Below are 27,637 nucleotides of genomic sequence, written 5' to 3' on the forward strand. Positions count from 1 at the left end.
CTTTAACTCCGAACCATCTTCTACTCATGAAAGGCAAGCCTGCTTTACCACCTGGTCTGTTTGAAAAGGCAGACATGTACGTAAAAAGAAGATGGAAGCAGGTACAATATATAGCTGATCTTTTTTGGAAAAGATGGCTGCGTGAGTATCTACCTCTTCTACAAGGGCGTCAAAAGTGGACAAAGGAAAGACCAAGTCTTAAGCCTGGGGACATTGTACTTTTACTGGACCAAGCTGCCCCACGTGGTTCATGGCCACTTGGCAGAGTACTGGAAACTTTTCCAGACGAAAAGGGACTTGTGCGTACAGTTAAGATTAAAACCAAGAGCAGTGTTCTAGAAAGGCCTATAAGAAAACTGTGTCTTCTTTTAGATTCTAATGACTGATTTGAATGGTGTGTAGCCATATACTGTTTTTGTAAAAGGTCATGAATTTGAAAGTAATTCATAATTAAAATGTCTCCTTTATGTGAGTTTGTAATTATTATGTTATGCTTCCATAATTAATTAAGGGGCCGGTGTGTAGGAGCCATTTTGTTGATGTCCACTAGGTGGCACTTGGTGACCTATATAATTAAGCACAAGTCTAATGACTGACAGGTGTGTAGTTGGAGAGGAAGCATACGGTTTTTTACCGTGACAACTGGTAGCGTGCGGGGAGATAAGTGACTTTGTTTGTCTTTGATGATATGGCGTTTTTGAAGATATGGATTATACATTGCTGTTCATGAAGAATGTTTTGGATGAAGCAATAAAGAGCTGTCTTTAATCTTATTCCCGACTGTATGGACCATTTAATCACGCGTCAAAAGCCTTCTACATTCCCCAACGTTACAGCTTATTGGAAGTCGTAACACTTTGTTTTTGCTGGTAACTCTGCAAGCATGTGAAATTAAAGGTTGATGAAATTTGGCTCCCATTGTGATGTCAAAAGGGGATCTTATTATAGTAATACCGCCCCTTAATCTGCATTATCCAACCATGGCACCGTATTTAGTACAGAGAGAGAGAGAGAAAATAATTGAAAATAATTTAGTTTCAATTTCAACAAACCAACATCATGACATCAGTGTTTGCATTTCATCAGCTCATTTGCATTTAAAGGGACACATGCGTATAAAGTGGCAATTTTAACATAAATTATCTATATGGTACTTTGAGCTAAAACTTCACATATGTACTCTGGTGACAGCAAAGATTTATTTGATATCTTAAAAAAGTCTTGTGAAATGTCCCCATTAAAATTCTATGATTTAATTTGGTCTACTACCCTAGTAAGAACACAGAAACAAACAGTTCTTACACTATAAACATTCACAAAGATAATTTACATTTATAAAAATATTTTATTAAAAATAGATGTTAGCGCTCTGTACAGTGTTAAAAGAAGTGCAGGGGATAGCATCTGTTTTTATATTAACATAAAAAGAGCTGCAATAGATTAAAACACACATGCTATTTGAACGTTAAACAATATTCATTTTCTGTTTTCTTCCCAGAGTGCATTAAATATAACAAACAATCTTGATTGACTGAAAGAAACAGATGAAAGAGTAATAATTACTTTTTAAATTAAAACAGGAACTTAGTTTAGATTTAATGCCAGTTGTTTGATTCAGTAAATTTAAAATCTATATTTATTACAATCTCTCTTTTATTTGAATGTATGATAAACAATAAAATAGTAATCCATTACTGAGATTTCTGGCTTTGACCAATTTACTGAATACTTCTAATATTTCATGTAAGCACAGATAAATTACCTCCAAAATAAGCATGAATGTATGCTTTGTATTTTGAATTTGAATGTAAATGTGTGTGTATTTGTGTCATACAATGATAAAAATGCTGTTGCATGCAGTCATTGTCAAAATTGTGTTATCTCTGGCACTGCGTAGAGTAACAGCAATGCTAATTTACTCTTTCAACTGGTCAGAGCTGTAGATTAGCATTCTTTTACTTTTACACATAGCAATAAACTTTTATGACAAACTTGCTAAACACAACCATTGAACTCATAAACTTATATGCAAATGCTATAAGGAAAAAATCAGTTTAATAAGCAGTTAAAAAATAAAAAAAGGAAAACATCAATTCATTTTTCCACACACATCAATGAGGAGTTCCAGTATCTTTGAAACAGACAACAGCAAAAATATACAACTTAGCCCATTCTTATAAGTGTACGCGTGTGTAAGCTGGTAGTGAGAGGATGGGCTGCAGTAGGCGGCGTGCACCTCGGCATTCTCAAAGCAACGTTTGCAACTTCTTACGGAAACATTTGGCCAAACAAACAAACTATTCATATCCAGGCGATGCAAAACAAGAAGAGACAAGTAGTCTGTAAATAACACACGCATGTGTTTGGAGTCCGCAGTGTTTGTTATTCAGGCTTGTGGCAGTAGATGTCTTTAAGAGCCTTAAGCTCTTCAATGAGAGTCTTGTTCTGGTTTTCCAGCACGGCGACACGATTCTCCAAACACTTCACATATTCTTTCTTTTTTCTGCGACATTCACGGGCCGCCTCCCTGCCACAAATCAAACACAAACACACTCATCAGTAAATTTATGTACACATAATACACAGATATTTCCGATCTCATGTGTTTGGTACCTGTTCTTCATAAGCCGGACTTCTCTCTTGCGTGTGGCTTCTTCTGTATTCGGCTGTGGGCTGTGTATGGCCCCCGGTGACGCTGCCATAACAACACCTGGTGGGAACCCTGACGACGGGGATCGGATCTGATATGCCGGCATGTCTCCTGTGGCAGCTACACACACAAATACACAAAGATGTAATATATGTAATACAATAAATACATTAAAGCTCATCATAATATGCAACTTAAAATGTTGATGGTTTGATCTGAAGTCACGTGTCTAAAATGTTCCTCATTGAGGAAAAGATTAGACTACGGCGGCATGATGGAAGCTTCAGGAAATACATTCGGACAGCCTTTATAGTAGGGCTGTGACGATTAAAAAATAACTGTCTGAATCGATCCTGAATCGCAAGACTTCGATTCTGTGTTTTAAGTCCTTATCAATCTAAAATCACTATGAGTCGTTTATAACGTGCATTTAAAAAGCAACACTCATCAAACACAATCATTCAAAATATTTTTTATTATCATGAAAATACCTGAAACAATTTGAAGAACAGCGATGTAAATATGCTTATAGACATTTCCTGGAATAGCGTTTGTAATAGTACTTCTTCTGTGGCACAAATGGAGTTTCTGCACAAGAGCGCCCTCTGGCTGTTTAACGTAATTCATTAAAATTCATTCATTCAGAAAACGCGCATTTGCACGATTAATTGTCCCAGCCTTACTTTATAGGCAGCAAAATGGAATTCAGTTTGAAATATAAACAGAGAGCGCCTTTGTGATAACTAATTGCATATTTGCAAGTTTTTTGGCTGCCATTTTATTTTTTCGAACTCGACCAGGCTCGACCAATCACATTTCCTGTGCACGCCCATGCACTAAGACTATTAAGGTATCTCAGAACAAACACTGGAATTGGATGTGACTTGATGCTTTCCTGCCTTGGAATTCTGCCTTCGAAGGCAGCATTTTAGAGCTTTCGGACCAGCCGTCCAGTACTCGCACACTCTTCTGATGACAAAAATTGCGCCACGCGCAGTGTATGCAGAAAAGTGGACCATACTTTGGCCTTAAGTCCAGCCCCAGACTAAAATGCATATTTAAGGGGCGATTCACATTTTGCGTCTTTTGCGCGCTCAAGTTCGTTATTTCAAATGCAGGCGCGCGGTGTATGTGCACTCATAATGGAAGGGACGCCCTCGCGACCTGCACGCTGTGCAACTAGCTTTTTTTCCAGGCGTGTCCACACCGCATCGAGTTAAAAACATTTCCACTTTTTAGAATGCTGCAAGCGCATCGCAGGTCATGTGACAAGAACCAACCGACGGTCGCGTTTTCCGCGCTGTTTTAGATGTGTTAGAAATGTGAACTGCCCCTAAGGTGTCTTAACTGAAAACAACTTGCCCTGGCATATCTTAAAATATATCAGTGTCCTTGTTTTGTCTCTCAATGCACACCACAGATGTTTTTTTTATTATAGTCACATTTTTTATGGTTACTTAAATGTCCTAATTTTCATAAGGCCTAATCTTAACCTTGTCTGTGAAACTGGGTGCCTTTAACCCTCCCTCCCTCTCTCTATCTCTCTCCCCCTCACTCCCTCTCTCGCTAAGATAAGGACATAACAATAATTCATGGACCTGTGAGTTTCATTTATGTTTTAGGCAATCGTTTTCAAAAACAAAGATTTTTTTGCAGTTGCATTTAGTTGTCTTGAGTTGTCAATATCACCTTTGGTCTGTCTCTTAGGTGTTATCAATACACACACAACAATAGTGAACGAATACTCTGACACACTAAGAGGGTCGGTTTCCCAGACAGGGTTTAGATTAAGCCAGGACTAGGCCTTAGTTTTATTAGGGCATTTACGTAGTTTTTACAAACATACCTTGAAAAAAACATTACTGTGCATCTTGAGACAAAACAATGGCACTGATATATATATATATATATAAGGTATGTTTATATATATAAAGATACGTCACAATGATTAAATAATCATCTCATCGCGATTGTTTGACCTCATCGCAATGATTTCAGATCACCGCAATGATTGCACATCTCTCTAAAAAACACAAGGGGGAGCTGCAGCGCCTGTATAAACAAGACCGTATCAGATTACTTTTAAATATGTGTTATGTGTATTAATATTTACTGCCAGGTAAACGTGGCAAAAGATGTAATTAAAATAATCACAACAATGTGTGAAAATTATTTCATAAACAAACAAAAAAAATTCTGAGAATTAAATGTCAAAGCAATAAAACAGTCAACAAATCGTCACAATTTATTTTACAATAAACTGCCAGCCAAATTTCATAATCCTGACAGCACTTATATAAGTGCAAGATGTTTTAAAATTAAGACAGCTTAAACATGCATTTTAGTCTTGGACTAGACTTAAACCACCCCTAAGTTTCCCAGACAGGGCTTATCCTAGTCCCAGACTAAAATGCATGTTTGATCTGTCTTAATTTAAAAACGTCTTGCACTATATCTTTACATATATCAGTGCCATTGTTTTGTTTCAAGTTTTTTTAAGGTATGTTTGTAAAAACTACTTAAATGTCCTAAAACTCAGGGTAGTTATCCATTAAGCCAGGGGTGTCCACTCCTGCTCCTGGAGGGCCGGTGTCTCTGCAGAGTTTTATTCCAACCCTAATCAAACACACCTGATCCAGCTAATCAAGGTCTTACTAGGCAGACTATATACTTTGATGCAGGTGTGTTGAGGAAAGTTTTAGCTAAACTCTGCAGGACACCGGCCCTCCAGGACCGACTTTGGACACCCCTGCATTAAGCTAAACCCTGTCCAGGTAACAGCCCCAAAATGTAATTTAGCTGACCAATGAGATACACGCAACACTGGAGCTAACCAATAAGATGTGACTTCTGTTGTGACCAGGCTAAAAAGTGCAAGTCTAATTTGACTTATTATTAGTTTATGTAATGAATCAAAGACAAAAACAAATACTGTAGCAGTTACTTGAAATACCTAAACACAGGCAGTTGGATTGTAATAGTTTAAAGATATTGGTTACAATTAGTAAAAATTTGTAAATAATTATAATGTTTCTAAATAGTAGCATGTCCTTTAGCAAAGCGGTTATGTTTTGACTTGACTCATCTCTGTGTGTGTGTGTGTGTGTGTGTGTGTGTGTGTTATCAGACAATGTGACAAAATGCTGACATCACTGTGTGCGTCGTTGCTCCAACCACCCCCACCCGATTCTCTCTCTCTTTCACTGTCCCGTTCTCTCTCGGCCAGCTTCCAGGAAACAGACTGACGTCAACGGTAAACCCCGCCCCCTCATGCACTTTACTTTTGTCCTCTCTCTCTCTCTCTCTCACTGATTCATGCGTGTGAATAGTCATGCAGATCTTGCAGCCTGCTTTCGTAACCAGAAGTGTTTGAATGAGCATGTGTTTGTTTGTGTATGTGCGTGGAGGGAAACGTTTAAGCCACATGAAAAGACAAGCAAATAAAACCAAATCATCCTTTCACCTAGAAAGTACAGCGCGGCAAGAGAGGGCGAGTTTAAAACCAACATCTCTCTTACGATGATCAGAGTTGCAAAATCATTTTATGTGTTCATATTTACTTTATTCTGTCCTATATTTTTCTTATTATAAACTGTATGTAGTTTTAATGATCACACCTTGCTCTGTGACATTCTACATCTGAAACTTTTTTTGCGAAATTCCTTTATCAGTACACATGCATCTTTTATAACTTTATTCAAATAAAGTGAAGCCAGAAAGATCAATAAGACCAAAGAAATACACAAATAATAAACTCCTAATATTAAAAGACAACATACTTGACATGCTTCAGTAAACATTCAAACACATACTGTATATTCAAACATGCCCAGAAACATATACAAGAGTATTATCCAACTTTCTTTAAATAATAAAACACAGATCTCTCACCTGACTCCGTCTCTTCCCCCGTCACTGCCATCTCTATACTGTAGTAATCCAGTTGGGATTGTCTTTTAAACACCACCTACTTAATTTCTTCTTAAATCTCTCTTTTTCCCAGTTAATCAGCTCTGTACAGAGTTTCTCTCTCTTTCATAAACTCTTTCTGACTCTCTCAGTTTGTGTTGTGACACTTTGTCTATGCCTTTAACCCTCCCTCTCTCTATTCACTCCCTCCCTCGCTCGCTCTTGCTCGCTCACTCAGCCAGATTACTATTAAGGGCATTGACATCACTATGACATCACTGCAGTCTCAGAGGGAAATAACACACTGTATCTGGAGAATGCCCTCCCCGTACCCGTCTCTGTGTGTTTGTGTGTGCTTTAAGAGTACACCATCTTGAAATCAAACAATTGTGATAAAACTCATGTCCTGGGGGAGACTAAAACAGATTTCTAACAGAGAGTGTAAGTGTATGTAATTAAAATAGTTTAATTTATTGCAGAAGAAAGAAAAGGGGGAGAAAAGGGGGGGGGGGGGTTGTTGAGTGTGATGTATTTTTAGATCATAATGACGCAAAAGCGCTTCAGCACAAACAAAAGGAGACTGTGCCCATTTCACCTCATAACACTACACAGGCATCTGGCATGGTTATCTACAACACACACGACAGCCTCTTTGTCACATTGTTTACATAAAGTAAAGATACTTTTGAAGATATATCTGTCAATCAACAGGTCTCAAAAAAATCCTTGTTACACTTACATTTTAAAGTTTAATCAACTTGAAATTACAATTAATTTATACTTTCTTGACTAGTGAGGAGCTGCTATCACTTACTAAAATAAAGTTAAAATAACACCACCGTTTTTCAATATTTTACTATGTTCTTACATCAACTAAATCTGTTTTTAATGCGTGCACTTTTAGGGTGTTTTCACACATACACTGTTAAGGTCAGCCCAAATGACGTGTCGGTCCGAGTACGGTTCGTTTGGGTCAGTGTGAACACAACAGCCGCACTCTGGTGCTCAGTAAACGGCGCTCTGAGACCACTCAAAACAGGTGGTCTCGGAGCGGCTGTTGCCGAACTCTAATGCGACCCATCTCATGCGACCTCGGGCCGAACCAAATACAGGAAGTTCTCCACATGTTTGATCCACTGGGCTTCCGTCGTGACGTGAGCCGGGTGTTATATTGTGGGTTAACAACAAACAAGGCAATCTTGGTCCATTGCAGAGATTCACTGTCTGCTGGACGTTTAAGCTGATGATTTTATAAATACACAGCTGTCCTCCACACACACAAATAGTGCTGGCTCCGTGAGAAGGGCTTTTAATAGAACAGTTGAGCAATTTCGCGTTAAAGCATCTAGCAGTAACTTCGCAAAGACGTGCATCGATTACCTCCATATCTTGCCAGCCTCGCTCTTCTTGTCAGGCTGGTTGTCGTGGAAACATGAGGGCTGGGAAGAGCTGTCAGAGACCAATGACAGCGCTGACCGTTGTCACATGGTGTACAGTGTGGTGTTTCGAGTACGGTAAAAACAACATATGTGAACACGGACTGAAAAATGATACAATGTATTTCACCACGGTGCGCATATGTGAAAACACCCTTAGGGCCCTATCTTGCACCCAGCGCAATTGACTTTGTCAGTGAGTGATGCATGTATCATTCGTATTTTGCACCGGCGCACAGCGGGTTTTTCCCTCCACAGACGCACGTTCGGCAAACTAGGGAATGAACTTGCGCTCCCTGGGCGGTTCAGCGCAAAAAAGGAGGCGTGTTCCGGCGCAAACCATCCCTGATGCTATTTTGCAGTTTCAAAAAACAATTGCGCCACTGACCAGAAAAAAATAGTCTAAAGTCAGTGACGCACTGCGCGTTGTTCATTATGCTATTTTAAGGGCGCATTATTGACCATAATGTTTAGCGTGCACAATGCGCATACACTTTGCTTATCTAATTTACATCGATGCAACAGTTATTTTTGCAAATCATAAATTGTTACAATAAAAAATATTAATACACGAGATAAGGGAAATCATTGTGGTGAGCATTGTGGTGATAGTTTTTATTTATTTTGTGTGGCTGCGTTAAAAAATTATCATGCAAATAACGATTAAAATATTTTCATAAGTTTGTTGTGTGGCTGTATTACGTTTATTTTATGTAAATAATAATTAAAACATTTTCATAAGAAACCTTTATGTATGTGAACTTGATTTGTAAGTGTACTTTGGGGTTGGACTGCTTGCGTTTCTTGGCTTTCTGCGGTGAGGGTGGACCCAGCAATGTCCTCTGCTGGCGTCAGGTCCTGTGTAGAGGCAGATCCACCTCCCGTTACACGGCGTGCCCGATTTATGCTGGCAAGCTTGGGATTCCCCCGTCTCCTGACATTATTGTAGCGCTTGCGGCGCAACGTCCTGGGGATGCCAGCTGATGAGACAATTGTGGCTATTTCCTCCCACGCCTGTTTAACCGACGCTGATTTGGGCGGATTTCTCCCATCCCGATACAAAACAACATCTCTGTCTTTGACTGCTTACAAGAACGTCGGTCTCCTCGGCTGTGAAGCGCTCCTGGCGTGCGCCTGGTAAATCCGTCATAATAATAGCAACCCGCCATGGAACTTGCGCACTTGCGTTTAAAGAAATTGTTGGATGACTTTCTGATTGGTTTATTTGACGTTACGCCCAAACCACACCTATGAATAATGAACCTACTTCAGACCAACCCCTTACTGATTTGCGCCGGGAAAATAGCAACAGCGCCCAAGATCCGTCCACAAAGTCACTTGCGCTTTGTGCTTCGCACTTGCGTTTCAGAACGTTAAAATAGAGCCCTTAATCTTGTACAATACCTTGTGAATGTGTTAGCATTTAGCCTAGTCCCATTCATTCATATGGCTCCAAACAGGGATGAATTTAGAAGCACTTTCATGTTTTCCCCATTTAAAGACTGTTACATGAGTAGTTACACAAGTAAGTATGGTGGCACAAAATAAAACTTTTGTTTGGAGCCATAGGAATGAATGGGGCTAGGCTAAATGCTAACACATTCAAGAAGCGCTGTACGTAAGATAAGTATGTAATTCATCTAAGTTGAGGTAAGAACATAATAAAATATTTTTAAAGAATGGTGTTTTCCTTTAAGCTAATTCAACTTATTTTTTATAATTTATAGCAACTGCTTACAAGTCAAGAAAGTTGAAATGAATTGTAAATTCAAGTTGATTAAAATTTAAGCGCAACAAGGAATTTTTTACAGTGTATTATTACTGTTATTACAATATATTACTGTATATTTATTGATCTACTTTGCTCAGTGCTGTGGTAGTTACAGTCCTCGCAAAATGTTACAAACTTGGTTTTAAAATACAAAGCACAAAAAAATACCCTAAATGTTGTATTTGTTTTTTAGCGATTATTGCGATAAATCGTATGCAAACTAAAAATTAGTATTTGCATAATATATGTACTGTGTGTAATTATTATGTATATTTAAATACACACACACATACATGTATACATTTAGGAAAGGTTTTATTGTATACAATTTTTAAAAATGTATATATAATAAAAACACATACAAATATAAATAAATAAATATTTATAGGTAATTGTTACCTAAATACAAATACGACTTTGTGTGTGTGTGTGTTTATTATGTTATGCAAACACAAACTTTTATTTTGTATGCGATTAATCGTTTGACAGCCCTACTGAGCACAATAGCTTTATATTAAATGTGTACTTAAACACAACCAAGTGATCCTGTTTCATGTTTGCAAGTCCAGATTCCAGATTTTTAACTTTATAGTTTCACAATGTCACAGCACAACAGATTTAACCAGTTTTTGCTATAAACAAAATTGGCTGCAAAGCACATACGAAGAAAAACAAGTCAAACAAGTTTCCCACAATGAAGCCTGTGTCCTTTCATGATTGTGGCCAGGTGTTACCAAATATAGCTTATACAGTACAGGCATATAGCCCATATTTGTGTTTTAACTCTAAAAACTTCTCTTAACAGGAACTGTTTCAGAATAGTCAAAACTTGTATCTTGGTATAAGCACTTCTTGTATTATTATCTATCTGTGTAGAGTTTTTACCCAGCAGATAGGAAAGACATAGGTACAGCGCCTTACCCTGAACAAGCACCTGTCCAGCAGACAGCAGTAGCTGCTGGCCGGAGTCACCCATTTGGGCACCGTATTGCAGGATGGTGGCCCCAGGTTGGGGTGTAGCAGGACTGGGAAGAGTCAGAGCCTGAACACCCTGCAGGGCTTCTCCTCCAGGCCCGGTCAACTGTATCGCTCCACCCTGAGTGATTGTGACTATATATAGATGCAAAAAGACCTTTATTAGTCTGTTAAATTGATAAAGCTTTGTGAAACACTTGGAGAATATTTGTGAATTAAACAAGAAAACCCCTTAATTTTTAATAAACACCTCATAGGATTTAATGTCAAAGAAAAAAATTAGATTAGATTAATGAGTAATGAATTCAGGCGTACTGTATTGTCCTGAGCTGGTCTGGTAGATTGAAGATGGTGCTGTCACTGTAGCAACACTTGAGGTGGGTGGGGTTTCCTCCTCCACTTTCTCCTCTTCATCAATTTTTGGCACAGCAGGTGCATCTGAAGACAACTCATTAAGAATTTTCCTGAACATACACAGAAGAAATGAACTAACAAGCAAATGTCAAAATGACTTTATTTGATCATGAAAGACAATAAAAGACATCAGAGCCTGTCACAAAATGTTTGTTAGGATAAGAACTACTAGTTCAAACACAACTTTGTGTGTTTTGTAGATGTGTGGTTTGTAGTATTCAAGAGATAAATTATGTTGGGTTAATAAGGTCACAGGTATCTGACCAAAATTAGGCTCACCTGTAAGATGGCCGTCTGGACAGAATTGCTCGCCTGTTTTGAGGATCAGACGGTGCTGTACCCGAATCAGTCACAGCTACCTAAAAGTAAAAATTGCAATTTTACACAAAGCTATTTTCAAGACTTGGAATATAGTGCATGAGTAATATAAACTACTTTACTGTACATTAAAACAATAATTTAGGAGGGGGGGCAGGTCCTATATACTTTGATGTTTCTAAAATTATAATTTTTGTTTACAATTTTTTATATTTGTTTAATTTTTATATTTAAAAAAAATATGTTGCATAAAAGCCAGATCATGCAGGTTTGACGCTGTACACAAAAAAAGCAACTTTATATTTTACATAGGTTTTTGTAGATTTTAATGGATAACAATGTGGTAAGTGACTTTGAGTGTAATATCTTCTAAGAAGATCAGATGCATTGACTTTCACATAACTCAAATCTTATTACAGCTACATCCACTCTGCTTGTTACCATGCCCATCTGCTTCTTAATCAACCCAGTAATCCCAAGATAAGTAAATGTGATTGGTTGTAGCTATAACTATCTCCTGTATGATTGGTCAATTTTTCCAGGTGAAAAAATAGCCCAGAGAGCAGACGACCCCGGGCCATATCCGCACCGGATCCCGAACGGAGCTGCGATTTGGGTGCGGATATGGCCCGGAGTCGTCTGCTGTCTGGTAGGTAACTAAATGACTGAAAAAGGCTGACAAATGAGTATTTTACTATCAAGTTGTGTTTAATTTTCACAGTGTTTATATAAAATGTGTTAATGTGTGTACCTGTGCAGTTTGCATTTGAGGCGACTGTATAACTGAGGGCTGTGTGGTTTGAATGACTCCCTGCACCTGGAGTGTCTGTCCACCAGGTAATGACATCACTGCCACACCCTCATCCCCCTGACACAGAGAAATACAGAGAGCAAGCCATGTGTGGTGTTGTTTAATCATTTAGGTTACATTTTATATGATATATTTTGCAGTCTCACACCATTTGCGAAGTACCATAGTTTTTGGTGCACTTGAATATCAAATAAATATCATGGGGTCATCAGACAGTACCATGAAAGTACCATCTAACACCACTACAGACTGTACTACGTATGGCATCTGTGTAAGGCTTGTACCTGTGTAAGTGAATCAGAGTCCGACTGAATCTCACTTGTTATTTTCTCTGTTGCACTCGCTTCCTGTTGCTCTACGGTTGCAGTTTCCATGGTGATCGGCCTAGCAACAGCGCAGAGAGGAAATGCACGGTCAGCACTTATATTTATTCATCACAAGCGTACTGCATGTGATGCACACCATCATTTTAGCATCCTTTAATGTTTTAAACTATAAAGTAGTTTTAGGTTCATTCATGTTGGAATGTACAGTGTATTAAGGTTTATATGGCGTTAAAATGACAACACATGACAGAGCGTAGCAGTTTAGGTTCACTTGACTAAAATGTTTCTCATGGTCTTAAAATTCTTTTGATCCAAAAGCACATCTTTAATGTTTAAAATTAGAATTATAGGCAAAAGGTTTAATTATTATTTTTGACATATTATAAAATAAATAAAACAACAAACCAGCATTGATGAAAACTATATTATTACTGTAATATTGTGTAAAAAGCATGCCCAGGTGAGACCTCCATAAGCAGGGTGATAAAATGACACGGGAAATTCAAGGCAAAGGGTGGCTACTTTTAAAATGCTAAAATGCAACATAGGTCTGATTTTTTGTAAGTACAACATAATAGTTTTGTATTGTTCAATAGTTTTATAGCGTTATTAATGTATAGACAAAAATATTGATAAGGAATGTGTAAGTGAGACTATATATATAAATATATGAATTACAATATTACAATAAATAGTATTAGGCTACATAATTAATATGCGCATCAATATTTTAATATTGCATATTATTACAGTACATATAATACTTAGCCTACTTATAATTAAGTAAAAAATCTAGTGATTGAAAACTTAAATAAATATATTTTTTAAATGCACGCATTCATAAACGAGGAACGACTGCTTTGATGAACGGCCGCGCACTTCCTCGTTGTCTCTCAACGCGCTTGACAGCGCAGAAACTATACAAGGCATGAAACCTAATTCAATTTCTAAGGAAATGATGTTTACTTTATTGTCTTATCACTTTCAATTTCCCACTTATTTATTCAAACGTGTATTAAAAGTCTGCTGTACTGACAGAAGAAATGCGCGCACACTTTCGCTTACGTAAGAGCTCAGTGGCACGCAGACAGACATGAATTATAGAAAACATAAATACATGATATCAACTTGCGAACAACTTCCTTATGCAAACAGTTTGCTTTTTAATGTTATTTTTTGTAAAGTCGGGTATCAAAGGTGCGTAATTTTCAACAATCTTAATAAAGTTTCATCTCGCCGGCCCTGTATAAAACGCAACAAGTTCCCGCCTTATTTATATTTTACCTTAACTTTAAAACATTAAAAGTCTGATATATGGCGCGCGTTTCGTTACTCGCTTGTTTATTTTGTTGTCAACAGTAAGTTAGTTGACCGAACCAGGAACCACTTCCGAGACACATTGCTTCATTTAGCGCAATATTTCACTTCACATATTATATTTCTCAACTTATTTCACAGCAGCTATATCTTTGTCTTCCTGCGCTCTTCACCAAATCCTCTCTGGCAGCAGAACGACATGCCAGTAATAACTTACCCGAGTTTTACGTAGAGTCTCGTCACTCGTTACGGGTGGAGTGGAAGCCCGACTCGCTGCACACGTAGAGCCCACGTCAGCTCTGATGATGCGTCTGGGAAATGTGTACTGTGCAGTCAGAGGCAACACACAAACACACACGATACGATAACACACACACTTGAACACACTGACCGAGCTACACTAGGCGGAGCTTCGTCGGAGGAGAAGCTGTCACTTAACAAAAAACTCTAAACAGTAGGCCTATTGTTTAAATGAAAGAAAATGAATTATTAAAAAATAGACAAAAAAGAACCACAAAAAATAATTAAAAAGTATTCAAACAGTTAAACAAAAGCTCCTTCCTCTACAACTGGTCAGACCTTCCACAAAGATCTAAAGTAATCGATTTATTATATAAATAATTTAAACACTGATTCGTAAATTGCTCAAATAGACTGATGCAGACTTAAAATAATAATTTACCCATAAAAGTAGTTATATAATATCTACCCTGTAAATATGTTAGAAATAAAATATAAAAAAGTAGCGCCATCTTGTGATAGAAGAATGATATCGCTTCTTTGTCCCAACACAGAATACATATGGAGAATTTCTCAAACTTTTACTTTTTATTTATTTGTATTTTATATGGTTTCTTTCTTTTATAAAAGCATGTGAAATGTACTACAAAATTGCTATTTAGTAATTCTTTGTACAGCACCTTGGGCAGCATTGTGTGTTTTATAACTAAACTAAACTAAACTAAACTAAACTAAACTAAACTAAACTAAACTTCAGTGAATATTTGTCATGGTGGATTTATTTTAAAAGGCAATTTTTCTATACAGTAGGCAAATACCATTACTGACTTTGTTAAGCTTTTGAAATTTCGACCATGCATTAATAAAAATAAAGTTGACTGAACATCTGCTGGGTGGTTTCCCGGACACGTATTAGCTTAAGCCAGGACTAGGCCTTTTTTAAATAGGAAATATAACTAGTTTTAACAAAAATGCCTTACTAAAAACATTACTTATGTGCATTTTGAGGCAAAACAAAGGGCACTGATGTATTTTAAGATATGTCAGTCCATATTGTTTTCAGTTTTGACAGCTTTTACATTTTATGTAGTCTAGGACTAGTCTAATCCCTGTCTGGGAAACCGCCCCATAGTCACATATGGGGAAGCTTGTCACAGAGAAATAATAAAACACAAAACATTTCCTAAGATAACAGAAATGTACATTACAAAAATACTACACCATTCATGAAAACAAGTATTGTAATTAATAAACACAAAAAATTACATTTGAACAGATACTAAAACAGAAATGTGACAACCTTAACATGACATTTATGAAACTCTTGTTCTGAGAACACATTAAAGATTTCATTCATGATCTCCCATCTATAAATAGTTGATTTTGTAGTCCACAAGTTAAGGATATTGGAATTTTTAAGTGATTGAAACCAACATTTTTTTTATTTGAACAAAAACCTTTATGTTAAAAATTGTAACCGTCACTTAGAGATCTCTCAGTGACTCGCATGGTTATTGGTTCATTATTGCAGATAAATAACTTTACAATTGTGCAATAAAACAGTTTTGTTTGCATTTTTTAAAGAATATTTTCTATAAGATTCAACCTTCCCACAGGGATGTATGTGTCAGATTTCCTGGTCGCGAGATCACACTTGCAACTCCCTATAAAGGACACATACACAAAGATATTACTAAGAAGCAGTCACAAAAAGGAGTCCACAACAGATGAATCTGTTCATCTTTAAATTTAAAGTGTAATCACACCTCTGTCTGAAACAGTCCTCCTATATTTTCCTGTAGACAATAAAAAGAAGAAAAGGATACTGCCCACAGTACAGTAAATATTAGTGCTGAAACATCAAACATGATTGTGGGAAGATGAAAAGGTTTTACGGACAACCGCTTTTAACCAGAGACAAAACTTCTTGGTTTGAAACAGAATGGCAGGCAGAACTGTGTTGCTTTTATGGAGACTGACCTGTTCCCAACTCCCTGACCGTGGTATAAAGACCAGCACAGTTCTCTACTACAGATATTTTCAGTTTAATGGAAGTATAGAGCATCTGGTCATTGTGCTTCACACAGATCAAAGCGTGTGTTTGTAATCCTACAGCTGTTCCACTGAAGCTTCACCCAACTGGGCTTGTAAAACTAATCTGTATCAGGCCTTGGGCGTGTGTGTGAGGTTTCACTGCCTAATACCACCTGCCCAGTGTTTCTATTTTAGTACGGCTTTGCCATACAAGCATAAAGTTAGATGTGGCATACACAATAAATACATACACAAAATTCTGCATATGTACAACTTCAGAATACTTACATGCTAAATCGTTCACAAAATATGGAGACACGCACAACCTCAGTATCTCATTACACACATGTCTTATCTTAATGATTATGTAAATTAGAACATTAATTTTACTATTTTATATGGAACAAAGTTTAAAGTTTCTATAGATTAATCTCAAATTTAGTTTAAAAATATTTTACAAGTAAATCATTTACGATCAATATCTGTGGATATGTGAAGGTCACTAGGTCCCATGTCATAGGCTGTCACACATACATGGATGTTTATTTCACTATATTTTAATGGTCACTTCATAGACATTCACAGATTTGTATAATAGGCTAACATGCCATTTTTTTATCCTTTACCCTAAATCTAACCCTCCCTGAAACATGACTCTCACATAAACATGATTTGGCCTATTTGCATGCCTTTTAATCAAGAGAGCACCGGTTAAATGTCATCAAAAGTTGGTTGTTATGATATTTTACTATGTAAGTAAAACATTTGCCCCTTTACAGATATAGGCAGCTAAACTTTACGCACTGCGGCCACTCATGCACACACAGACAGTGATAGCGCGTGCACATCTCTTCACCGCCAGAGGGCGTCGGAATCCCGTTTGCGTGGCCTCTGGACGCACTCGGGACTGCGCGGTTCCCGTACACAATCCCAAACACTAAACAGGTGGTCATACACCGCCGCGCAACGACCGACGCGATGAAACGGAACGGGTACCGATTTTAACTTCTGAGCCGCAACGGTACAAAACCAAAGATTATTAATGATCCGGACATCGAGGCCCGGGAACCCTTGATCCCGAGTTTCCCCTAGGATTCGGGAAGGAGAGTGGAAACTATGAAAGTGACGGTGTGTTTCGGCAGAACTCGGGTCGTGGTTCCGTGCGGAGACGGCAACCTTAAAGTGCACGCGCTCATCCAGCAGGCCGCGATGCGGTACAGGAGAGCGATCGCTAAGGTGAGATGGCGTTAATGTATCATCTTGATTATGCGTTTGAAACATTGTTGCGTCTGGACGCAGCCGGTGAGGACTGCAACATGGCGGTGTGCAGACGGAGTGAGCGGGGGAAGGGTTTGGGACCGTCCAGACACTTTAACTCTACTAAACACAGTATAAACCAGCGTTATTCTTCAATAAATAATGCTTTGTGTGTGTTTTGCGCATTAAATACCCCAGCAATTGCTTCCGTGTTATGATGGGTACAGTAGACCGCTGGAAACCAGTAAGAAATGGGCAAAGTAGTAGGGGAGGGAGAGAAGTTTGCTCCACGTTATCACCCCGCTCTGGGACAAGTTAGAAATGACATTGCTTATTATGTACACGTTATAATGTAAACACACTTGTGATTTGCTGGATCTGACGCATCTGTTTACGACTTGCATTGACTTAATTGCTTAAACTTTTTACGCCAAACATAAAGAGTCCAGCGCTTTGTTTCAATGAGCTGATGTTGCTAGGCTAACCTAGATAACTGATAGCCTACATCTTCAGGCTTGACACCTTGAATCTGGTAATTCGAGTTACACCCATCTACACTTCCAGAGAGCAACACGACAAAACCAAAACGCCCCGGTCAATAAAGCTATCCGGACGCGCGCGGTTTTCTGGACACTGGGTTATGTTTATTTATCATACTGTGAGCGTTTTAGTTGTGTCGCGTTGCGAGCTGTGTAGACTGGGTGGTGGTAATGTAAAACAAAAGCACATCAACAAAAAGTCTTTGTTTTTGCAACGACAGATTTCAGAAAAGCGCAAAGCTAAGTGTGCATCAGTGAGAAACTGGCACTTACTGTAATAGCGTTCAATATTTAGCATTCACAGTTCAATGATTCCTGGCCCAGAGATTACAGGAGAGCAAGAGTCAGATAAACAAAAGCCCGTTTGTTCACATTAATAAATAATCTTTTCCTTTAGTATAGTCTATGGGCAGAGTTGTTTATATGGTGTCATCGCTGACCACATGTGAGTGTGGTAAATGAAAGTCATTGCCACTTTGTTTGCTCCTGAACAGTCAGCTGTCATATGTGACTGTGAGGAAAATAGTAATATTATGATGTAGAGCTTTATTGTGTCGTTTTGTTTAGATGTAAGTTGTTATGATGTTGTGGATTGTATTGTTTTTCCTAGCTAAAATTATAATAGAAGTTGTTGAAGATAAGTGGTTGATGACGTGAGCTGGAGTGATATTGTGATGACGTACCTGATATTAGGAAAATATAACTATTATATGACCCTATCTGTGATTTAATATTAACTGGGTAAGGTCACGTGGCAATAAAATGAAATCACTTTGATACTCCTATATCATAATTGGATTGGAATTTGGAGTGCTGTTATTTGATAGTTGATACACATGAACGAGAATATTTTGGGTTAAAGTTTATATGAATGTATTATTTATGATTTTTAATAATATTTAATTATCTTTTACCTTCACTAGCCATTTTTAATACCTTCAGTTTGACAAACCCAGATTTGGTTGTGATTAGGGCTGGGTATCGATTCAGATGTTCCAGATCGATTCGATTTCGATTCACAAGCTATCAAATCGATTCGATTCCGATTCTCGATTAAATTTTCGATTCCGGTTCTCAGGTAGGTTTTTATACTCGATTCTCGATTCAACTCAATGAATATAGATTTAATACACATACTATATTAATAAAAAAGAACAGTGAACAGCAGTTTACAAGTGGGTAATTAATAAAAAGGAATTAAAAGCCACGACACGTCTTGCTTGCGAAATCTTAAATGCTTCCATTCCTTCGTTCAATGTTTGCGGAAATAAATATGAAAAAAAAATTTATTCTGCTCTTTGAGAATCGATTTTTAATCGACCACGTTTTAAAAAACGATTAATCGAAAAATCTATTTTTTTACCCAGCCCTATGATATACCATGATAATGTGTCATTAGGGCTGTTACGATAACCGCATTACCGTATCACTGCAGTAATGAGATGCCTGGCACGGTGCTGAGGTCATCACCACACTTTTTTATCCTTTAATTTTTTGGCTGGTAAGAGTTAGCGGAGTGCATATTGTGTGTGATATGAACTATACACAATAATCATTGTTTATCACAATTTACTGTCTCCCGTCCTATGTTCAAGGGCTTCTGGACAAAAAACAGCTTTCTGCAAAAGGGGGAGCGACAGTCCATTAAACATATGGGGGATTTCAGTACTAAGTTTCAATACTTGGTGTCTACAGAAAATGATCAATTAAATACACACAGTGTCACGACCACAACCTTCTTAAACATGAAGTCATTAAATTCGAGTGCATTGTTGATGCCCAGGCACTCCCGATATTTCTTGCATGCCAGGGAATGGTACAAACTCGGTCACTGTTTTTAAACCCCTGCATGCATAAACAACATCTCTAGTCCAGGGAAATGTCAGAGCCATAACCGCCATGATTTGTTGCTTCTTTACGGTGGTTAGATAAAAAATCCCATGCCGTCACAGCCCTATGTATATAGACATTCTGTTGTAGTTTTGCTAAATGCAGAATGTTGAGGGGTCTTGGGATATTGTAAATATTTACCTAAATCTATAAGCACCAAAAAATGGCAACAAAGTCACACATCTTATTATAGGTGTAATATAAATATCTATAAGCATCTTCAGATGCAATGCAACATTATGACAATCTTATGATGTGTATTTGTTTTATTATGCAGGTAGAGTTAATGGAGTCTTGTAAACAATAAAGCACTTTAAAGTCTTGCTTCGGTAGAGTAAAACCGTGGTAGTGTTTGTGAATGTGTGACTTGCAGTATTCTTAGTTGTATTACATTGTCACTTCTTTTTGCTTTTCTCTTTACACCAAATCCCTCTGCTCCACTTTAACTTTATCAGAATTTCTCTCCTCTCTTTTTTCTAGCTTATTATCTTTCAGCTGCTGAGACTGAGGGTGTACTCATATATACTTAACCGGACCAAACCGTATCTGAGTATGATTGTTTCCCTCTCCATTCCCCCCGCTCGTCTGCACTTGACACTTTATGATTCATACCCGAGTATGTCTGCGTTAGGGATGCTAAACAATTAATCGCGATTAATCGTTAGCAGAATAAAAGTTTTTGTTTACATCACATATGTGTGTAAACTGTGTATAATAAATATGTATATATATATAAATATGAACACATTCATGTATAATTTTAACTCTTTCACCGCCAGCATTTTTAAAAAAAGTTGCCAGCCAGCGCCAGCGTTTTTCATGATTTTCACCAAAGTTTAATGCCTTCCAGAAAATGTTCTTCTTTAAATATATAAACATACAATATACCAAATGAAAGAACAGACCCTCTGCTTTCAAACAAAAAAAAACCGTTTCATCATACCTTTAGTGGTTCTTTTGCAATCAGCTTTTGAATATGGGTAGGTTTTTGCAAAAACACCATATTTTGAGCAAAAAGCAGAAATAATTCAATTTTTATGACGGGCTTTTCATAGAGATCATATTCAGAGCGATCTTTAAAACAGACACGGACATGCAGCAGCTTGCCATAGGGCAATACTTCCGGTTTTAAAAAGTTGCGGAAGGGCCACCTGGTGGATAATAGCGGTATTGCGGAAAGACGGAAAATCTCGTCATTGGCGGGGAAGCGTTTTCTCTTAATTGACGAGATATCTCGTCAATGGCGGGGAAAGAGTTAAGAAAAAAAATGTATATATTAGGTATTTATATATAATATAAATTATACATAAATATACAAATGTATATACACATGTAAACATTTCTAAAACATACATGCATGTGTGTACATTTATTTATACAAAGTTATTATACACAGTTCACACACATATATGATGTAAACAAAAACTTTTATTCTGCTATTGATTAATCACGATTAATTGTTAAGCATCCCTAGTTTGCTTCATTAAACAATGCAGTTGTTTGGAAGAAAACTGGAAGATATGCGTGATGGAGTTTATCATCATTTTGAATTTATTACATTAAAGCAACACGAGAGTGATTGGAGCGCAGACCGCTCCTAATACGCTTTTAAATCTTTCTCGTGGTTATTTAATGTCATAAACTGATGTCAAACACAGCTGTGTTATCTGGGGTGTTTTGGGATGCGGTGAAACACGGCTGTATGTATTTGTGCTGCGCATATCAGAGTGTTTTGCAGTGACAGCTGAAGATTCGCATTCTGGCACGCATACCCTGCCAAAGCGAATCAAAGCGAACTGTGCCCGAGACCACCTCTGCAAAATTTTCCATGGTACGCTTGGTACAGTACGGAACAATCACACTTACCAAATAAACTGTACTTTGGGGTCAAACGGGTACGGTACACATAATGTGAGTACACCTTGAGGTTCCAACTTCTTTACCACACATGCACAGAGGCAGACAGAAGTGTACTTTGTGAAGCTGTAGTTGTCCGTTTTATTGATCGGTCATGCATTATTATCCACCAGTATATCTGAACACCAACACGTAACAGTATGAGTGTGCACTGTGCAGCAGTGTAGGAATCAGTGTTTTAAGCAATGTATGGGTACATCTGATGCTCTCTCCAGATGCCAGCCCTTGTGCAAAGTCATAACTGTTTTGATGGAAATCTAGAGATTTAATTGGTTAAAGGGGAGACATCATGAAAATCTGACTTTGTCCATGTTTAAGTGTTATAATTGGGTCCCCAGTGCTTCTATCAACCTAGAAAATGTGAAAGAGGCTGTTTACACTTGGCATTAACATGCGTTTTCATCGATCGGATCACAAGTGGACGACGTTAATGCCAGGTGTAAACGGTGTTCAAAACGTTTTGAGCTCGTCCACTTTCGACCACTTTCAACCACATCCAGAGGTAGTCGAAACCACTTTCGATCGGATCCTTTGGAGTTGCGGAACACATATGTGGTTGAATGTGTTCGAACAGCCCTACGCGACCGCCTTCTCTTCGCCCATTTATCTAATCTGAGGTTTTAAACACAAGTTTTACGTCTTTTTTGGACTTGCGGCGTGAACATACGGTGAACAGCGCTATTTTTAGCCTTTCATTGATAAAACTAAAGTGGCTGATCTTCGTAGTTTCGTTTTGAAAGCGTGTGATAGTTGCAAGATCCTATTTCATCAATTGCGCTGAAAATTCAGAGAAAAATCTTACATACACACGTACAAAACTCTGTGCAGCATGTTTACTTGCTAAACAAGCAGTGGACTCTGACTTAATATTAGTTTGCGTCCATATAAACTCATAACTACTCCCGCTCATGTTTGAATGACAGCAGAGAGACTCGCCCACCATCTCACAGGCCGTCCCCTCAGGACAGAAGCAGTCGAAAGTGGACAAAAGAGACAGATTTAAATACCAGGTGTAAACGTTATGTGTCTCTCTCGTCCACTCGTGATCCGATCGATGAAAACACATCTTAATACCAAGTGTAAACAGACCAAAAAGATCAACCCAGTATGAAAAAATAGGTCATTGAAATCTGGCTCCACTTATGATGTCAGAAGGGGATAATACTGCCCCCTTAATCTGCAATTTATAAACACAGCACTGCCACTAAGTGCAGAGATCAACTAATTTGCATTTTAAAGGACACACACAAAAACGGCACATTTTTGCTCCCACCACCTACAAAAATGCAATTTTAACATGCTATAATAAATTATCTATATGGTATTTGGAGCTAGACATTTACATACACGGGTGATTCTCACGAAAACTTGGTTTTAAAAATGTCAAGCATGAAAATGTAAAAATTGCTTAAATTTACTTTTTTTCCCACCAGACATTGAAAACAAAGTCTGGAGTAAATGGGAACATTAATTTAAACACTTTTACTTATCATTTAACACTTTTTGTAACATAATTTAAAAAATTAGTCCTAAAAAATCTCATTACCGCAACAGTCAGAAAACATCAACACTGACATATTTTCAAAATGACATGACTAACCTGAAAGAACATAATTTGGAGATTCTGCACATGCATTTAAAATCAAAGTATTATGCTTCTATTAATTAAATTTAACATTTAATAAGCCTCTGTTGCGGTAATGATAATCAAAATGTCGTGTAAGCATTCTGACAAGACAATATTTCAAATTAACTGTATAAAATGATCTTACCTGGTAGCCATCTTGAAGTAACTGGACCATGTGCTTTGTCACTCAAAATCAAACTTTATTAAAATTCTGTATGTGTGCTTAAACTGTTCTCAAAAAGTGTTGCGGAGGATGAGAACATCAGGCATGGGCACATCATTTTCCTAATTTTTCTTCATTATTATTATACATGAATATTCAGTAAATATTTTTCTGTCATCTAAAGTAGTCTAGAAAAACATCCATTTATTTTTTTTCTAAATATTTTTGTGTTAATTTGATTAAATCACAACATAACGCATGTTCAAACACAGCCGGACACATTGCGGTAATGAGAATTTCAGCAGAAAATGAGATAAAATTGACAAATTATAAATTCTTATGTCGAAATCACACATTGTGCAAGGTTGAACACAGTATTGTGTTAATTCTGATGCTTTTTAATATTACTATATTAAACAATTTATAGCTAAAATCATTAGTGCCGTGGTGTTTCAATGGTTTCGTGAGAATCACCCACACACTCTGGGGACAAAAAATGTTTTTTTTTACATCTTAAAGTCGTATGAAATGTCCCCTTTAAAGTGTTTCCATCGTAGTTTATGCACTTCTTCTTATCAAAGAAATTAATCTGACTCAATCGAGCGCATGTTTTTTTAATGCTCATTTTGGTGTTTCCATCAGTTGTTTTTTTAATGCGATATCCCAAAATTTACATTAAAATAGGTGAGTGAAACAAGCTAATGACAATGTATGAGTTTGATGCGACTACCGACTACAGTTGTGTGGTCTTAACTATAAAAATAAAAATCTCAGTGTACCATTACAACAGGTAACCTCTTGAGGCCCAGCTCTCATTATACATAAATATCACCGACTTCCAGGTAAATCCCAGTCTTAGTAACTCGCCTCTATGCTGCAGGCCACCAGAGATGTTGTTTTACTCTTAAGCTTGGCTTTGTCTTTAGTTACTGCTTTATAAAGAAAACACTGTTGCTCCAGCATAACCTGAAAGCCTGACTTTTGTCGTTTGGACCGCTCGTGTTTTTGCTGAACCCTAGATGTCATTACAGGGAATGAAACTTTGTTGATGCGTACTGAAGGTTATTTTGGAAAACAGTGTTAGTGAGTTCCCTGCAGAGAAACAACCTCATGCTGAACTCTTACTGGAAGAACTCTCAGATAACCTTTGAGGAACAACATTAGATCACCTCAGATAACCTGAACTGATAAATGTTAGGATAAACAGTGTTGAAGTTTATCACACAATTATAAATGTTTGAACGTTTATTGTGCCTATTTTTGGTCTCATGGTCTTGGCTGACTTTAATTTGTATATTATAGATGGTGTAGATCAAGATATATTGAGCCCACTCCACCTTTCTGCACATTGATCTCAGAAAATGGCCAAAAAATTGCCAGAGTGCCTTCTGTGTGTGAACGCAAGCATGTCCCGTAATTGATTTTGGAATTGTTTTTGCAAGAGAACCTAGTAACATTGCCCTTACATTTTCGGATCAAGTTAGTGATGTTACATTTGTGAATGAATCGTTCTTTTTAAACAAATCTTTTAGGTGAACAAATCGTTCTTGTTCACATAATCAATTGACTCATATTTTCCCCCCATAGCAGCGAGCCGCTATTAGCAGCACATGCCAGATAAGTGAACCGGTAAGCTATGTCAACTGTTTAAACCTGGAGCCAATAGCCTTGGAGTTTAAAGGCGACTCGCTGTTTTGAGTCTGAACAAATCATTTTGATGATCGAACTGTAAACGAACGATTCTCTTGAAAGAGTCAAAATTTCCATCACTAGATTGCATCCTATGTGAACAAAAGGCAGGAACAATGCCGTAGGGGTGTGTCCTAGTGAGGACGGGTATGTCGTCGCAACAACTTAGTAATCGTTTAGCTCAACATCAACAGATCACCATTTACAATGAAAATTATCACTGTCAGCCCTGAAAGCAACACGAGAATGTTAATAATAGATCAGCACTTCTTGCGCTAGTTTATGATCGAATCAGGCAAAAAAAATTACACATGCATTCTTTCCCAATAGAGAAATAATTGCATAATAAACAAAACGCTGCGGAAAAAAATTGCATGATTACAGATATAGGTAACATTTTTTTACGGGATCTCTATTGGATGTGTGTGAACTACCCTTACGAAAATTAACCATGGTTTTACTACAGTTAAAACCAAAAAACCATGGTTACTGTAGTAAAACCATAGTAACTACAAAAAAAAACCATGGTTTTGACAATCATGGTTTTCAAAAACCATAGTTAAACCATAGTTAGTGTAGTAAAACAATGGTTTTGCTGATAGCAATCAATACACCAAAAAACCATGGTTACTACGCTTTTACCACAATATAACCATGGTTAATTTTCGTAAGGGTAGGGCTGGGTATCGATTCAGATTTTCCAGATCGATTCAATTTCGATTCACAAGCTACCAAATCGATTCGATTTCGATTCTCGATTCAATTTTCGATTCTGGTTCTCGGACCAGTTTTTATACTCTATTCAACTCAATGAATATAGATTTAATACAAATACTAAATTAATAAAAAGAACAGTGACCAGCAGGTTACAAGTGGGTAATTAATAAAATTGACGAAGCACCTGAAACCGCCATTTTAAGCACTGTATGAATGAATGACAGGCTTGCCTCTTGCTCCTTGGTAACATTGCGCTAGGCAAAAAAGAGGGTGACATCTAGTGAAGAAGACTAGTAATTCGATTAACGTTAATCTTTCGTTCAATGTTTGCAGAAATAAATATGAAGGGAAAAAATCGATTCTGCTCTTTGAGAATCGATTCTGAATCGACCACATTTTAAAAACGATTAATCGAAAAATCTATTTTTTTGCCCAGCCCTAGTGTGAACGCACGAAATATTTCAGAAAATCAATGAAATAAACCAAATTCAAATGATCCCCGGACAAATTTGGGACACAGTTTTCCTGTATTTTCTATAATCTGTGTGTGAAAAGGGCTAAAAGGACAAAACACACTGGCTGTATGCACAGTAATGCATGTAAGATAACATTGTGGAACCAACTGCTGTGTAATGTTCTCACTACTATGCACACACAAACACACACACGCACACACACACACACACACACACGCACAGACAGGTAAATATGAGCTCAATGATACATTCTGTCTGGGCCTTGAATACCCATGTGATTAAATTGGTTAGCTGTCAAACATTCGATGAGTCTCTGTAAACATCAGAACGACCTTGCTGGTCAGGATACACACAAAGGTGCATGCTTGTACATAAGTTGTGGGAAAATGTTATACGTGTATTGTAGTGTTTTGGACATCAGTATATATGTATTGAAATTATAACGGGTGTATAAAGTATAAAATATGTGACACTGTACACACTGCTAACTTTCGGAGTGACAACCACATTTTAAATCCAGGAGTGATTCCCATAAATGATCGTTCCATATCTGTATGGAATAAGACTGATTCCAGAAACTGTGATAATTGAGCAACATTTTGCCATCTAATTTGGTTCTCATTCACAGCTTTGACCAAAATAATATTACAGTGTTATGTTTTGCAATATACCATCGTCTTGATGTTATATGTTGTACGCATTTGTGAGGCTACTTCTTTCAGTGCTTTCTTGCAGTGTTGCCAGGTCCTGGTCTTTTTTGTACTTGCATACCGTTGTTGTGCTTAAAGGGGAGGTTTAATGCTATTTCATGCATTCTGACTTATTAACACAGTTTAAGAGTTGTAGTCTTCATGCTAAACATAAGCAAAGTGTCAAAAAAGCAGTTGAGCTTGTAACAGAGTATTTCTGAGCCAAACTCACGCCTCCTTTTTCCTACAAGTTTCGGAAAGTTTTTTTCAAACGGGGGTATCCGTTACGACTGATTGACCCCATATTCCTTTTATGGGTCTTTTCCCCCAGAAAAGCACGCTGGCCCTGCACGTCAAGTGAGAGCGCGAACGCGCATTAGCATTGCTCCGTCGAGTAGAAGTCACCGGTATCACTGTACAGCACGCGACAATTTTGTTATAGCAAGATAGTTCGACAAAAGAAGTGTGTTTT

General features: G+C 37.5%; 2 protein-coding genes across 8 annotated transcripts in view; one reads left to right on the top strand and one right to left on the bottom strand.

Annotated features, from left to right (window-relative positions):
* Nucleotides 1-1,325: 1,325 nt before the first annotated feature.
* crema (cAMP responsive element modulator a) lies at nt 1,326-14,280 on the bottom strand. 2 transcript variants are annotated; one of them, XM_065262187.1, is made up of 8 exons: nt 14,145-14,280; nt 12,569-12,668; nt 12,225-12,341; nt 11,435-11,514; nt 11,057-11,205; nt 10,688-10,876; nt 2,614-2,770; nt 1,326-2,527 (listed from the first exon to the last, which is right to left on the bottom strand). In XM_065262187.1, exons 2-8 carry the CDS (start codon nt 12,656-12,658, stop codon nt 2,383-2,385), a joined length of 927 nt encoding a protein of 308 aa, XP_065118259.1. In that variant the 5' UTR covers nt 12,659-12,668; nt 14,145-14,280; the 3' UTR covers nt 1,326-2,382. The 2 variants fall into 2 exon arrangements, with proteins under 2 accessions (XP_065118259.1, XP_065118260.1); XM_065262188.2 differs by lacking the exons at nt 10,688-10,876; nt 11,057-11,205; nt 11,435-11,514; ... (1 more) ...; nt 12,569-12,668; nt 14,145-14,280 and adding an exon at nt 6,542-6,724.
* Nucleotides 14,281-16,914: 2,634 nt separating this feature from the next.
* Nucleotides 16,915-27,637, top strand: part of pard3ab (par-3 family cell polarity regulator alpha, b) — a 143,685-nt gene continuing 132,962 nt past the window's right edge. Inside the window, exon 1 of one of the 6 annotated variants that reach the window (XM_065262184.2) lies at nt 16,915-17,437. In XM_065262184.2, coding sequence (XP_065118256.1) covers nt 17,318-17,437 — 120 coding nt within the window. In that variant the 5' untranslated portion in view covers nt 16,915-17,317. The remainder of the gene's footprint in view (nt 17,438-27,637) is intronic. The other 5 variants (XM_065262182.2, XM_065262180.2, XM_065262183.2 and 2 more) reach the window with 5 other exon arrangements.

Source organism: Paramisgurnus dabryanus, chromosome 6 (assembly GCF_030506205.2).
Source record: "Paramisgurnus dabryanus chromosome 6, PD_genome_1.1, whole genome shotgun sequence".
In the NCBI taxonomy this organism is placed as follows: Eukaryota; Metazoa; Chordata; class Actinopteri; order Cypriniformes; family Cobitidae; genus Paramisgurnus; species Paramisgurnus dabryanus.